The 16,162-nt window shown below is 47.1% G+C and overlaps 1 protein-coding gene across 1 annotated transcript; it reads left to right on the forward strand.

Annotated features, from left to right (window-relative positions):
• The first annotated feature begins 11,820 nt into the window (after positions 1-11,820).
• Positions 11,821-13,727, forward strand: LOC123154737 (aspartyl protease family protein At5g10770-like). Its single transcript, XM_044573384.1, has 2 exons — positions 11,821-12,120; positions 12,239-13,727. Exons 1-2 carry the CDS (start codon positions 11,973-11,975, stop codon positions 13,474-13,476), a joined length of 1,386 nt encoding a protein of 461 aa, XP_044429319.1. The 5' UTR covers positions 11,821-11,972; the 3' UTR covers positions 13,477-13,727.
• Positions 13,728-16,162: the final 2,435 nt, after the last annotated feature.

The following is a 16,162-nucleotide window of genomic DNA, read 5'->3' on the forward strand; positions in this document are numbered from 1 at the left end:
GCCTTGGTAAAAACTCAAAGAAAAAAAAGATTGATTTTGCTACCCTGAAGAAACTTGGTGGTTCACAACCCCTGATCTTTATTTCTACTTCCTTACCGCCTAAACAATCCCAAACCGGTCAAAAACAGTCCCTGGCTGGTTTCTACTGACCGGATGTTGACATCGACACGGTCAAAGACGGTATTTGACCTATGGGTGGATCCTTCTTGTTAGTTTTTTTTCTATAATCTAAGAAATAGAAAAAATCTTATGTACTTCGGCCCTATCTGCTCTAATTTTCGGCCCAGCCCAACCCAGCGAGGGGCAGGGTCGTCTTCAACCCCTCGCTAGGAGGACGATGTCATAGCAGAGCGTGCAACGCCAACCTCAAGCTCCGGCTTAGAGCTGGCAGCCTTCCCCTGCATCCACTTCCTCGCCCACGAGATGAGCACAACCCCTGGACCTATCCCCTCTTCCACAGATCACTCACTCTCTCTCTCTCTCTCTATGATGGTGGTGTTGAAATAGTTGGGTGTTTCTTTGGAATAACAAAAGCTCCTGATGCATAAACTACCGTGAAAGGTTTCTTTCCTGGCTTCTATTTCTTCTACCTGAGTGTGTGCATGTACAGCTCCTGCGTAGCCAAATTATCTGACCAAAGGACATGTGCATGCCTAATCCTAAGTTCCTAATCTATAATTAGTATTGTTCTGTTTTGCTCTCTCCTGTACACTTTATTTAGCCATGCATGTAAGCAATTCCTGTACAGAGCAACACCACAACCTTTCTAAACTTTTGCTCTCCAGGAATAAGGCCTTAGTATATACTTCCTCCGTAAACTAATATAAGAGCGTTTAGATTACTAAAGTACTGATCTAAACGCTCTTATACTAGTTTACAGAGGGAGTAGTATATACCCAGAGGCCAGAGATATGTCTGAGAACTTGTTCCGACAGTATTAACATATACTACCAAAGTGTACCTATTTCTCTAACAAAATAAACTACAATTACTTTCTTGCTGATTGCCAAACAGTATGGTTCAATTTCTTCCTGTTATTTGTACTTTATTCAAATAAGTATGCAAACAAAGCATTCATTCACACAAAAAAAACATGTATGTTCTAAGCTAATCAGGAATAGGAGTTTAAGTATATTCTCAGTTCAGACATGTGCATGCATATGTAAGTATATTCTCAGTTCAGACATGTGCATGCATATGCTCAGTTAGCAACCACATAAATATACTGCAGCTCTTGTGTGCATGTATTTTACTGATAGTAGAAAACGGGCCTATTGTCCCGGTTCGTAATGGCCTTTTGTCCTGCTTCCTGAACCGGGACTAAAGGATCGTTACTAATGCCCTGTCCTTTTAGTCCCGGTTCAGTCTAGAACCGGAACAGATGGGTCTCCACGTGGCCTGTGCGCGGAGCCCAGGCAGGAGGGCCTTTGGTCCCGGTTGGTGACACCAACCGGGACCAATAGGCATCCACGCGTCAGCATTTCTGTGGCTGGGGTTTTTGTTTTTTTAAGGAGGGGGGGCGGTTGGGCGTTTTGGGGGGTTAATTTAGTTATTTCATATATTGTGTTAGCTAGCTAATTAATAGAGAGAAGTGTCCTCTCTTATGTCCGTGCTTGGTCGACGCTACGTACTACACATACGTATAGAGAGGACTAGACACGCTAGCTAGCTAGTAAGCAAACGAAGGAAACAGAAGATCGTCATGAACATATATGCATACAGAGAGAAGTGATATCGACCACCTCTCCTTCTTCGAGAGATTGGTCGAACAACAAGTTCTCGTATATCTATCCGACACTACTGGCTACATATATACAATAATTATCTCTTACAATATAATCTTCTAATTATATACGAACACAGGATCCACATAGTATTCTCCGTCTTTAGCGATCACGTGGTCAAGGAAGAATGCCGCCAATTCCTCTTGAATTGCTCGCATACGATGTGGTGCTAGGAGTTCATCCCGCATCCGAAAGATCTAATTTGAAGAAGGGGGTCAATACATATATATATGAATAAATGAAACTCAACACAAATGATGGTAATAAAATAAAATTATGAATATTATTGCTTACGCACTTCATATTGTTCGTCAGAGTACCCTCGTTCACAGGTCGTGTGGCAGATGGACTCGCAAATGTAGTATCCACAGAAATCATTCCCTTGTTCCTGCCACAACCACTTTACAAGAAATAGAGGTCAATCACACTGATAAGCAAGCATGCCAAATGGTATTGATGAAACTAGTGCTTGAATCACTAGGAGATGCGTGGAACATGTTACTATATAGTACTTACTTTTGGGTGTCTAAATTGCAGCTTCTTCGGCAGTCCCGCAGCTTTCTTGGTGAATTTTCTCCAAACCCTGCCGGACAAAGAAAACAATTACTTGATATATCAGGAAATGAACAAAGTTGCTAATATGGTGGATAATGATCGATTTAACTTACTTCTCGAGCATTTGAGTCATGTCCGGATAGTCCTGGGGATCTTTTCGTCTCGAATCTAAGACGGTTACTAGTCCCTGCTCAAGCTTAATCTCTAGGAGAATATAGTGGAAGCTGCGCACACATGCATAACTCAATAATTACATTACTATAACCTAGACTAATAAGGGAAACCGAATATGCACAAGACAGTAACACTCACTTGAAGTTGTAAGGAAAGAGTATTATATCTTTGTTTTCATTTATTACCAACGATCGAAGCAAGTTGGCCTCGGTATCTTCGGCACGATATTTAACCTCAGTTGCATCTATGAGATTTGTGTTAATGAACCCAATATCACCGATTTGTCTTTTCTTCAATTCGGCGATCTTCAATCTGTATAATATAGTGAGGATAATTATAAATACATGCAATGAAAGAGTTGACCTATATAGGGAGACTTAATGACAGAAGTAGTACTACTTACAGACAGTAGCAAGTGACCGTTGCTTTATCGAGGGCCTTTTGATTGAAAAACTGGAAGAACTCCTCAAATGGAACATTCAACAGTTCAATTCCAACGAGGTCATGCTCCTCTCTAACTCTCAGCGGCAAAGTATTCCTCCCCCCAGACTCTCTGCAGGTTTTCATGTACCAATCATGGAATCTTCGCATCATCGTTGTTAGAGATCTTTCATCTTTGACGAGAGGCTTCCCGTACTCGTATCTGTGCTCCTCCACCTCCAAGAACTCATAATGTACATTGTCAGGCAGGTAATCTCCAAGATTGCTATAACCGGGCACCATCCTCGGATCATTAGTAGGCACCTTGAGTGGGGGGACGGTTGGTTCGCTTGTTCGCCGAGCTGGGGAATTTTTTCCCAGCTCGTCGTTCTTTTAACCTTTGATCACTGACAGTACCTCTCGACCGCTCCGCTTCGACAAATGACTTTTCAATAATGCGCTCATAGTTGCCTTTCTGCGGAGACTTTGCTGGGTTTTTCAGGGCAGCCAAAGTGCGCTTCGCTTTCACCGGATCTACCTTCTTCTCCGGAGGTGGATGTTTCTTTGCTTTCACCCCTTCAAAGAAGTTCCTCACTTCGGCTCGCGCGATGTCGGCGTTCTCCTCCGGGGTCTTCTCGTATGGTAACTTCTCTGAAGTCTTCAGAGAAGGACCGAATCTGTATTACCTCCCGCCTCTGGCTGTACTGCTAGACGCCGGCAGAGCAGATGGAGCGGTTGTCTTCTTTACTTGCTTACGAGGCGGAGGAGAAGGACTACCACGCGCCGGAGCAGCCGGAGCAGCGGCCGGTCTCTTCCGCCCTTGCTGACGAGGCGGAGAAGGAGGAGGCTGGTTGCTCGGGCGCGCCGGCGCAGGCGGAGAAGGAGGCGGAGTGCCGCCACGCGCCGGACAAGGAGCCGGCCGAGTGCCCTGATCGTCACTCGCCGGAGGAGGAGGAGGCGGAGTGCCCTGACTCGCCGGAGGAGGAGGCGGAGGCGGAGGCGGAGGTGTCCAGTTCGGAAGGTTGATGAGCTCCTTCCGCCATTGGCATGGAGTCTTCAGAGCAGAACCCAGCCGAGTCTCCCCTTCACCGGTATGGTGGTCAAGCTGGAGGTCCTCAAATCCCTCTGCCATTTCATCCACCATCACCCTAGCATATCCTTCTGGAATCGGCCGGCAGTGAAAAGTTGCGCCGGGTTCGGTAGGAAAAACAGAGCCAACAGCCGCCTTGACCTTCATATTAATCCATTGTGTCATAAGGTGGCAATTTTGAGACTCCGTGATAGCATCCACGGGATAGCTGGCAGGAGCCGTCAAGATATGCTCTGGCTGAAGCAGCTCGGTGGAAGCCACGCTGCTTCTCCGCTGAGATGGCGGGGTAGCTTCGGGGGAAGCTTCGGCAGTTCGTTTGCTGCGATTTGCTTCTCGTTCCTCTATCGCCTGTACCCTAGCGTGCAGTGCCTGCAGTTGGGTCTGCTCCACTTTCTTCCTCCTCTCGTGGCATTTGTAACCACCTGCGTCCGAAAACCCAGCCTTCCACGGAATGGAGCCTGGCATCCCTCGTGTCCGTCCAGGGTGCTCAGGATTCCTGAGGGCCATTGTGAGCTCGTCGTTCTCTTTGTCTGGAACGAACGTCCCTTGCTGCGCTGCTTCGATATAGTGCTGAAGCCTCTTGACTGGTATTTCCAATTGCTCGTCCGTTCAAATGCACTTCCCTGATACAGGGTCCAAGGTTCCGCTAGCCCCGAAGAACCAAGTCCAGCAATGGTCTAGCCAGTTAATTGTCTCTGGTTTGATCCCTTTATCAACCAGATCATTCTCAGCCTTGGCCCACTTTGGCCGGGCTACAAGGTAGCCACCTGACCCCGTGCGATGGTGATGCTTCTTCTTCGCAGCATTTTGCTTGTTTGTCGCCGACATCTTCTTACTCTTTTTTGATGTCTTGTGGGCCACAAATGCGGGCCAGTGATCTATGATCTTCCTCTGCATCAACACTCGGAGGAAGCAACAAGCGATTGCAGGGGAGGCAGGCGAGGGCGATGATCCAGATCCACCTAATGGCACGCTTAGGACAGGGTATGCTTGCTGGAAGGGTCCAATGTGAACCTCTAAAGCATTCTGAAAGCAACTGTAAACATACATCCAAATAGGGCTCGAGGCATTCGTCGAGACCGAGGAGCAAGCTTGCTCATGAGACTTAAGTTGGTGTCGAAGGCTGGACTTGCATCGGAAGGCATTTAGCACCAGAAGAAGACGTGCGGGGCCAAACAATTGGATCAGCCAAGCATTCAGTAAACAACCGTGATAATAAATAAATGCCACCCCAATTCGTGAGACTTCCATTTTTCGGTGAGGTACACCTCATGCATGCATTAGAAGAACCCTTTCAAAAAAATTGAGAAAGTCCAAAGGCCATATATTACAATACCAAATCTTTACTGTACCTAAAAAGAAGTGGTAAACTTTTACAAGGCATCCCAAAAGAACATGAAAATTACAAACGATACCATCTTCCTCCAGCATGCGCGGGTAGTGAGCTCTGCCCGTCCATCGATCCACGCCACCCGCCTCCGCCGCGTCTGCATGGCGGCCCTGCGGTCTACCTCGCCGGCCTCGTCCCCGGCGGCGTCAGGCTCGTCGACTGTCTCAGCTCGGGCGTCGCTGCTACATTGGTCACTCGGGCCTCGCTGCTTTGGCAGCCCGGGTGCCTGTCGCATGACGTCCCACGCCGTACGTCATCGCCGGCTTCATCTCGGACTCAACTGCCACCCCACCTCCACCGAGCGGCCTCCCCGCCTCGCGCGTGATCGGCTTGATCACATGCTCGCCGTCACGATCCGCCTCATCTACGCCCCGCGACCGACCTGGCCCGTCGGTTGCTCGCGCCTCCGAAGGTCCCGTGAAGATATTGCCCCCGAGTTCAGCAAGCACCTCCATCGATCGAGCAACGAGCTGCCGCTGCGTCGCCCCGTTGGGTCGCAGCGCCGCCGGCCCGTGGTTCTCCGCGCGGCTGCATCGACTCGCTCATCACCGCTGCGTCGCCCCTTTGGGCCATAGTGCCGCGATACGCGGTCCCCGCCGCTGCCCCGAGGTCGTCCCCGTGGTTGCACCGACCCGCGCGTCGCCGTTGCGTCGCCCCTTCGGGCCATAGTGCCGCGATACGCGGTCCCCGCCGCTGCCCCGAGGTCGTCCCCGTGGTTGCACCGACTCGCGCGTCGCCCCTTCGGGCCGTAGTGCCGCGATACGCGGTCCCTGCTGCCTCCCCGAGGTCTTCCCGTTGTCGCCTCGACCCACCTGCTGCCGCCGCGTCGCCCCTTCGGCCGTGGCAAAAAGCTCTGCCGTTTTTTTTCAACCGGGCATCCCCTTTTCATTACTCACTCCAACAACAACAACAACAACCACAACAAAGCCTTTAGTCCCAAACAAGTTGGGGTAGGCTAGAGGTGAAACCCATAAGATCTCGCAACCAACTCATGGCTCTGGCACATGAATAGCAAGCTTCCACGCACCCCTGTCCATAGCTAGCTCTTTGTCGATACTCCAATCCTTCAGGTCTCTCTTAACGGACTCCTCCCATGTCAAAATCGGTCGACCCCGCCCTCTCTTGACATTCTCCGCACGCTTTAGCCGCCGCTATGCACTGGAGCTTCTGGAGGCCGGCGCTGAATATGCCCAAACCATCTCAAACGATGTTGGACAAGCTTCTCCTCAATTGGTGCTACCCCAACTCTATCTCGTATATCATCATTCCGGACTCGATCCTTCCTCGTGTGGCCACACATCCATCTCAACATACGCATCTCCGCCACACCTAACATCCATCTCAACATACACCTAATTTCATTACTCACTCCGTTCCTAAATATAAGTCCTTTTAGAAAGATTTCAATATAGACTACATACAAATGTATGTAGACATATTTTAAAGTGTAGATTTACTCATTTTGCTCTGTATGCTCTACATTGAAATTTCGAAAAAGACTTATATTTAGAAACGAAGGGAGTAATTGCTTAACGGAAATACAAAGTTCGACGGCCTCATACAAGCATGGAGGAGAAGGGAAAGAAGGGAAGCGGGTTGGTGCACTGTGAGGAAACCCGCTGCGAATATTCGGCTCAAAACATTCCACGGGCGAAAATGCGAATGTTCGGCTCAAAACATTCTACGGGCGAAAACCTGATAACACAGTTCACTTAAGTTTTACAGATACTACCTCCTCAAACAATTTATTTCCTACACACAACCTCATGGTTTAGTGGCCACACTCTCTTCAGTTAGCGTGTAGCCAGGATAGAGTGAGACAAGTAGCACTAACGATTCGGACCCAATGAGTTACCGTTGTGTTTTACTTTGAGGAAGGAATTATATGGAATGTTGCACGTGCACAGTAGGAATTATGGCGTGTTGGAATATAATCCACCACTTTTGGCCTGTGTTTGAATCGGAACCGTGCTGAATTTTTTGCCTCCGTTTTCATAAATAAAATACCCAAACCCCTATTTCTGAGGATGATTTTGCTCTCACATTTCACCACTTGGGTGAAAGCAACTTCTGAATGTTTGGCTTGCCGGCACGTGTATTATTTTGGGATGGGAGGGTGTACAGTTCCCTTGTGACTGTAGTTTCCGTCGTAAATTTTCTCAACATGATTTTTGCGTTTCTGTGTGCATTTAGCGATTATTGTTTAAGGTGCAGACTGTTGACTGGATTTGAGTCTGAGGTCGGTCGTGCATGTTGACGAGGGCACATCATGACCAGGTGCTTGCATGTAGCGTTGCATGCGCTCCTAATTTCTCTTGCCGCTGACAGCATTAGCTCTGGATGTATCTCGGCGCCTCTTCATCCGATTTTTCTAGGAGAAGGTCGTCCGTCCCAGTTTCGTCCTATAAATATGGAGATGGAGGTGTGCTTCCTGATTTGTATACGCCATTACGCCTCAGGCCCCGTCTGCCCCAATCCATTCGCTTTTCCCGTGCGGTGTCGCGGCCAATCGCCGTTTCCCTCCCTCCCCTCTTCACAAGGCGAGGTGGCCATGTATGAATCTGAGTATCTGACCCGAGGCGGCCGTCCGGTGCTCTACAAGTACTACCGATGTCTCTACATGTAGCGTCCCTCCTCCTCTTGATCCTCTCATTTCTCTCGACCGACCTTCTTCTTCTTCCCGGGGCGGGCTCTCCTTCTCTGTGTTCCTACTCGGATTGTGAATAGAAAGTAGCCCAGGTGGTGCAGAGAAACTGTATCCAAACAACTGGCCACGTTCGGTGTTGGAAGCCGTGGAAGGAGACGGGAGTTGGGGCTGCGCTCTCGACCTCCTGTTGGTTGATTGACTAGAGAGCGGATCAGAGGAGGCTGTGGACGAACATCGGACGAGGCCGTCGTGGCAAGGGTCTCGCGTTCGCAAGAACAGTGTCCACAGCGGCGGACGTGGTGGCTAGAGAGAGGAGCAGCGACGAAGTGGAGGTGCGTGTCTGACTCTGACCTAGAATTATCCGTTAATCCGTGTTGTTGCTCGAGTTGTTTCTGTTGTGCTTAATTACGAGATTTGGTTCTGGTTGTCTTGGTCTTCAGGCATGCTGTATGCGATTGTGAATACGGTGGCCTGGGCAGATGAGTCAATACTCCCTTGAAAACGACCGAATTCTTCTGAATTGGTCATTGTTTTCTACTAATGCAGGCTAAACTTGAACGGATTTTTCTTTCGATCTAAATTGTGGTAATCAATGAGGGAGACGACGCCGTCAAGCCGTTCTCCTGTAGATTTGAGCAACCTGGACTCGAGCCAGGTGCCGGAGAAGCAAAAGCGCAAACGCAACACGCAGGAGGTATCCGTCAAGAACGAAGACCGCAGCGCTGTTCCACTTAGACCAAAGGATGAGAGGAAGGATGCTAACGGTGGCAGAGATTGATGACTTCTTCGCCGCCATGGAAAAGGCCAAGACCGAAAGCTTCGCCGCCAAGTAAGTGGACCTCCTAATAACTTAGCTGCAATTTTGCAATCTACTGTCAGAACCTTGGAGTACTTTATTCCACTTTTGGGTTCGTCAAAGAATTCTGGAAGGATAACAAAGCAGTCTCTCGTTCAGTTTTTCCATTTATCGCCTCAATGCATCTACTTGTAGATGCTTTCTTTTGTTGTAAAATGATAATGCGTTCTTGCTGGTCAATGAAACTAACAAATCGGTAGACTACATTTCGCTGATTTTTTTCTCTTCATATCCTTCAGGATACTCAATGATGTGATATGAAACTTTTAGTTTTGTTCAATTACGGAGAGTTGAGAGTTTTAGGGACAAATTCAATCTCATCATATTCTGTAAGTTGTCGATGCATGTAGATTTCGCTTATGAAGATTGTTTGATGAGTATTACAGTATTCCGTTTTAGGCAGCAATAAGAGGAATTGTTCAGTGTTATGTTCTGTAGAGAAGATGGATGGGTGGAGATTGGTACAACAATTTTAGTGTTCAACGTTTGCCGATTTTGGCGTCAAGTTATTTAAGTTTAGATGCATCATAGAGATGAACTCAGTTGCAATTGCAAGGACTCACCAGTAGGCAATGTTGCAAATATTTTCACCGAATCAAGGAATTTGAATTTTCTGGTTCATTACTCGAGTCTTTGGCATTTACGAATGTACTGTATAGAATATTTCATTAATTGTTACACTCTAAACTCGGTGCAGATTTGAACTTGTACTAGCTATAAGTTCTGAAACGTTCTTGCATTTACCAATACTGACAATGCAGTACGCACTCCAACTAAAACAGGACATGACAGATAGATTGCCTTATCTAAACAACTGGGAAAGGAGGTTAATCTAATGGATACAAAGATTTACATCACCAAAAACAGAAAAGAGAAATGCCATGCACATGAACCACGTGGCTAAGCAAAGGTCCTTGCAAAAAATTCGCCAGACAACTCAAAATCCTATAAAATACTTACGACAACTTTTTTGACATTTTTCCGCTTCATATGTACCAGCAGCGCCCAAGCAACAACGATCCAACAGTCAAATACACTGATACAAACGTCCAAGACCGGAAGACAATCATATCCAAGCATTCACGCAAGCTATCTACTACTTCATCAAAGGCACAAACCCGGCAGGGTAGGTGTATGCACCAAATTTTAAAATTCCAGGTTCTCCTAAGAATTATATATTGTCCCGGTACCTTGTTTTTGTGCTTCGGTCATGGCGTGATCTCCTACTCTCTCCGTCCCAAAATCGCCCGTGAAATAGTCGTGATAGCTGCATTATAGTTGCCCAGGAGCCTCCCCGCTACGCTATGGCTGCTACTGCAAAATTCTCCACATATCCCTCTAAATGGCTCAAAAATCAGCAAAATCCTTCAGAAATCATCTCTCCCACCAGAATTTTTTCGCTATTTGCCGCTATTGCCCACTATGGCGGCCTCTATAGCTGTTGGGAGAGCCAGCCGTGAAATCGTTTCTCCCACGATTTTAATCTACGACCTTGATACACTTATTTTGAGTCGGAGGTAGTATATTTTAACATATTCTATAGTGTATTCTCCATGATGATGAAATACAAGCAGTTGTTGCAAAGAGCAAACTATAATAGATTAATAGACTTCTGTACAACAACCCACCCCCTTCATGGCGCACTAATTGTTTCCACTATCCTTGGTGATTTTTTTATATGTATCCTTGGTGATCTAGGTGTTATGAAAAACAAACTGTTCTCTATGCCATGTAACGCCCTCTTTGTACTTCATCAAATATAAATGCAAACCCTATTTTCTTTGGTTCATTCGGTCAACTATCACCTTACGGGGTAGCACTAAAACATACAGTACTTTGCTCCAAATGATAAAGATTTAACCATTTGTTTTCAAAGAAAATAAAGATTTAATCATTACCTCGCTAACGTAGCACACACACAATTCTGTTGTCATAGGCGCGGCGTGCCGCCGCGCGGGCATAAGCTAGTAAATTAAAAGACGGACGCGTGCGCATATCAGATACAGGTAGTAGAGAAGATGATCAACGATACAGGCCAGCCGAAGCGAACAACAGACACATCATTCTTTCCTCCTCTCGAAGGAAAGGAGATCTCGCCAGTGCCCCGTAGCTAAGGAGTTCCTCCGCCGTTTTTCTCCGGCGGCTCCCCTCCGTCGATGACCTCAATCGTCGATGGTGAGGGAGGTCGTCAGATCCATGTATGTAAATAGTTTTTAGGTCAAAGTAGCTTAGTTTTTAGGCTGTTCATCGTCTTAGGCGATGCTGAATAATGTTTTTTTAGATCCTACTTCGAACCCCACGCATGCACGACCCGGTGCAGCGGAAGCCACGCCACGCCACACAGCTGAGCTCGACCGAGAGCCCAGGGTAGTCGCACGAATTCCACGGAGACAGCAACCCCGCCGTACGTTGTCGCTGCGGTACGATGTGACGCACGCCCCGTTTTCCCACGCTAGCACGCCGCAATACCTCGCCGATCGACCGAGAAGCAAAACGGGTGGCCGGGCTACGTCGGATACTTGCTCCGGCCGGCCGGGCTCTCGTACTCTGCGTTCTCACGCGAGGTGAAGTCCGAGTCCGGTGTTGCTACCAGCGTCGCTCCCTCCGGTCGGGCTCTCGTACTCGGACAAAAGCGCGCACGCGCACGGCCGGCGGCATTATCTGCCCAGTTGAAAACCACCCCGGCCGGAGGTCGCATTCGCAGGCAGGAAAGAATCCGCATACGGTTTGAAATACGTCCCATCATCGTTTTGTACTCTTCGATCAATCTTTCCCGTACCACAGGGGAGTTAGTAAGTTGCCGTATGAACCCACGTCGCGCTCCGTCGGCTCAACAAATAATCCTGATATACGGTGCCTGATCCAATAATACAATGCTTGTTTTCACAAGCATTCTCACGTAGGTTCACCACACATTTTGCCCAGTAATACAATGCTTGTTTTCACAAATCACAATCGAATCATGCGATATTTACTTCTATCTTTTGTTTTTTTATACGCATGCGGTATAAAAGCAGGGCTCGCATGCTGAACCTGCAGCTCACTGCATCTCAGCCATGGCATCTATTCCGAAGCTTGTGATTCTCCTGCTGTGCACCTGTCTTCACACTCTCGTTGCTCACGAAGGATACGATCTTCGCGCCTACAAGGTTCTGCACGCTGGCTCTTTGAAATCTGCCGCCGTCAACTGCTCCCAGCCCAAAGGTGCAGTAGCATTGTCCATGAACGCACATGCATGCAATTCGATTGGTTTTCATTGCACTATTTTGAGGATATTTTGAGCACGTTTGTCATCGTGTTTTCTCTGTTTCGGCTGTTTCAGTGACTCCATCATCCGGCGGCGTCACCGTGCCGTTGCACCACCGGCACGGCCCGTGCTCGCCCTCGCCTGTGCCCTCCACCAAGGCGCCGACCTTGGAGGAGATGCTCCGGCGTGACCAGCTCCGGGCCGCCTACATCAGACGGAAGTACTCCGGCGTCAAGGGTGGCGCAGGTGACATGGAGCAATCGGACGTTACCGTGCCGACCACACTGGGCACCTCCCTGGACACGCTGGAGTACTTGATCACCGTCGGCATCGGCTCGCCGGCCATGACCCAGACCATGCTCATCGACACCGGCAGCGACGTGTCCTGGGTGCAGTGCAAGCCGTGCTCGCAGTGCCACACCCAGGCGGACTCGCTCTTCGACCCCAGCTCGTCGAGCACCTACTCACCCTTCTCCTGCAGCTCCGCCGCCTGCGCGCAGCTCAGCCAGAGCCATGAGGGGAACGGCTGCTCCGGCTCCCAGTGCCAGTACATGGTCAAATACGGCGACGGTTCGAGCGGGACCGGGACGTACAGCTCCGACAAGCTCGCGCTGGGCTCCAGCTCCGTCAGCAACTTCCAGTTCGGATGCAGCCAGTCTGAGTCGGGCAACCTTCTCGAAGACCAGACCGATGGGCTCATGGGGCTCGGCGGCGGCGCTCAGTCGCTCGCCACCCAGACCGCGGGGACCTTCGGCAAGGCCTTCTCGTACTGCCTCCCACCGACTCCGGACTCCTCTGGGTTCCTCACCCTCGGCGCAGCAACCTCAGGTTTCTCCAAGACACAGATGTTGAGGAGCAGTCAGGTCCCGTCGTACTACGGCGTGCTCCTTGAGGCCATCAGGGTGGGAGGCAGGCAGCTCAACATACCCGCCTCGGTCTTCTCCGGCAGGTCGATCATGGACTCCGGCACAATCATAACGCGGCTGCCGGCGACCGCGTACTCTGCGCTATCGTCGGCGTTCAAGGCCGGCATGAAGCAGTACCCGCCGGCGCAGCCTATGGGCATCTTCGACACGTGCTTCGACTTCAGCGGCCAGTCCACCATCAAAATACCGAGCGTCGCACTGGTGTTCTCCGGGGAAGTCATCGTCGACCTCGCCACCGACGGGATCATTCTGGACAGCTGCCTCGCCTTCGCGGCCAACAGCGATGACAGCTCCCTTGGCATCATCGGCAACGTGCAGCAGCGGACGATCGAGGTGCTGTACGATGTTGGCGGCGGTGCCGTGGGGTTCAAGGCCGGCGCATGCTGATCGGCGCGCACAAGGACACCGTTGATACTATTGGGATCTCAAGTTCGTCGTATACTTGTTTGCTGCTGCGAGCTACATATAGTAAAAGTGTCATAGTACATGAAGCTAGTGGGGCCAAACCATCAGCGCACTATAGTGCTTCGACTTGCAACGTGATGCAAGCGTGCAAACTACCAACCAAAACATACTTGTTTGTCTTCGGGTAGTTTAATAAGAATGGAAGAAGTCTTAAAAAACAAGTTGTCTAATTTACATCTACATGCTTTTTAAGAATGTCACATCCAAGCTTTCACAAATATATAATGCAGCAACAAAAAAAAAATTAAAAAAATAAACCACATACAGAGTGGACATCTACTTAGATGTCATATAATTATGTCACATTTAGATGTGTCCTAGGCACACCTCTTAAGAAAACCTTGAACTCGTAGTCGACATCGAAAATGAACGCTGAACTCTAAATCCCTGAAAGCGACACCCTATCTTATCCAATCCCGACTTATCTTTTTTCATTGTACGCCGATACTACTGAATGACAGATTTGACGGGACCTCCCCGCGAATGATTCATTCGTGCTTTGAAGGTCGAGCAAGCGACGAATTTGTTTGCTAAAAGGACACCTTTAGCGTGAACCCTTCACATGGACAAAATTGTCATTAACATCATTAACATGAAAAGATAAGGTCTCGAGCAAAAAAATGGGCCAAAAAAAAACCCAGTTTTACCTCTAGAAAAAACAGGCCTTGGAAAAACTAATATTTCTTCACCCGACTTAATTAACCAAAAGCATGCAGACTTACCATCAATTTTATAATAGAACTACCGCATAGCCAACGATTCAAAACATATATATTGTTTACTAGCTGCAGAAGTTGTCATGCTTCTAAATAATAATGTATTCTCTCTGTCTCAAAATAACTGTCTCAAGCTTAGTACAATTTTGTACTAGAGTTAGTACAAAGTTGAGACATTTATTTTGGAACAGAAGGAGTACAACATAATCATGATTTCAAAACACACAAAGCGTGCATAGATAAAAGAAAAGAAATCGAGATAGTTGCCGTATTGTAGACATTGTGCAAAGCAATGCAATTTGACACGGCTAGGGAAAAAAATATCATGTCAACAGATTTGATAGTATTTTCCCATGGTATGTTAAATAAAATTGTCATGATAAGTCCAACAAAATTGACATGGTTCATGATAAAAAAATAGTTTTGAGACAGGAAAACTTGCCATGTTCTAACTAACAAAATTACCATGGTTATAGACATTAAATTTGCCATGGTCTAAAATAATTAAGTTGTCATGCTACCTAAAAGACTACCATGGTCTAGTTAATTATGTTGCCATGGTCTAACTAACCAAAGTGCAATGATATACCTATTATATTTGTCATGGTCTAAATAATTAAACTGCCATGCTATCTAAAAAAACTAACATGGTCTATTAAATTAAATTGCCATGGTCTAACTAACAAAAATTGCCATGGAATATATATATTAAACTTCCATGGTCTAAAATAATTAAATTACCATGCTACCAAATAAAACTAACATGGTCTAGTTAATTAAATTGACATGTTCTAACTAACAAAAATTGCCATGGAAGTTATATTAAACTTGCCATGGTCTAAATAATTAAATTGCCATGCTACATAGAAAAATTAACACGGTCTAGTTAACTAAATTGCATGTTCTAACTAACAAAAAATGTCATAGAATTTCTTTAAAACTTGCCTTGGTCTAAATAATTAATAAATTGACATGCTACATAAAAAAAACTATGATGGTCTAGTTAATTAAATTGCCATGGTCTAATGAACAAAATTGACATGGTATATATATGTAATACAAGAAAAAATGTCATGGTCTAATTAGTAAAATACCATGCTATATACAAAACAACTACCATAGTCTAATTACTAAATTTGTCATGGCAAAACCTGCCATGTCTGGAAATTTGCCATATTCTAATAAAAAATCATTTTTGGAATTTCCATAGTATAATTAATAATTACCGTGTTCTTATTACTAGAACTAAAGAAAAGAATTCACTTAAAAATATAATGGGAATTATTTTGGAAGAACAGAAACATGTTTGTAATTTTTATATGGCAGAAGGTATAGTTTTATTTCTCATGGTCATTAAAAAAGCGTCGTGGTGAAAAACGATAAAACTTGCCTTGGTAAAAACTCAAAGAAAAAAAAGATTGATTTTGCTACCCTGAAGAAACTTGGTGGTTCACAACCCCTGATCTTTATATCGACTTCCTTACCGCCTAAACAATCCCAAACCGGTCAAAAACAGTCCCTGGCTGGTTTCTACTGACCGGATGTCGACATCGACACGGTCAAAGACGGTATTTGACCTATGGGTGGATCCTTCTTGTTAGTTTTTTTTCTAATCTAGGAAATAGAAAAAATCTTATGTACTTCGGCCCTATCTGCTCTAATTTTCGGCCCAGCCCAACCCAGCGAGGGGCAGGGTCGTCTTCAACCCCTCGCTAGGAGGACGATGTGATAGCAGAGCGTGCAACGCCAACCTCAAGCTCCGGCTTAGAGCTGGCAGCCTTCCCCTGCATCCACTTCCTCGCCCACGAGATGAGCACAACCCCTGGACCTATCCCCTCTTCCGCAGATCACTCACTCACTCTCTCTCTCTCTCTCTCTCTCTCTCTCTCTCT

Source organism: Triticum aestivum, chromosome 7A (genome assembly GCF_018294505.1).
Source record: "Triticum aestivum cultivar Chinese Spring chromosome 7A, IWGSC CS RefSeq v2.1, whole genome shotgun sequence".
Classification (NCBI taxonomy): Eukaryota; Viridiplantae; Streptophyta; class Magnoliopsida; order Poales; family Poaceae; genus Triticum; species Triticum aestivum.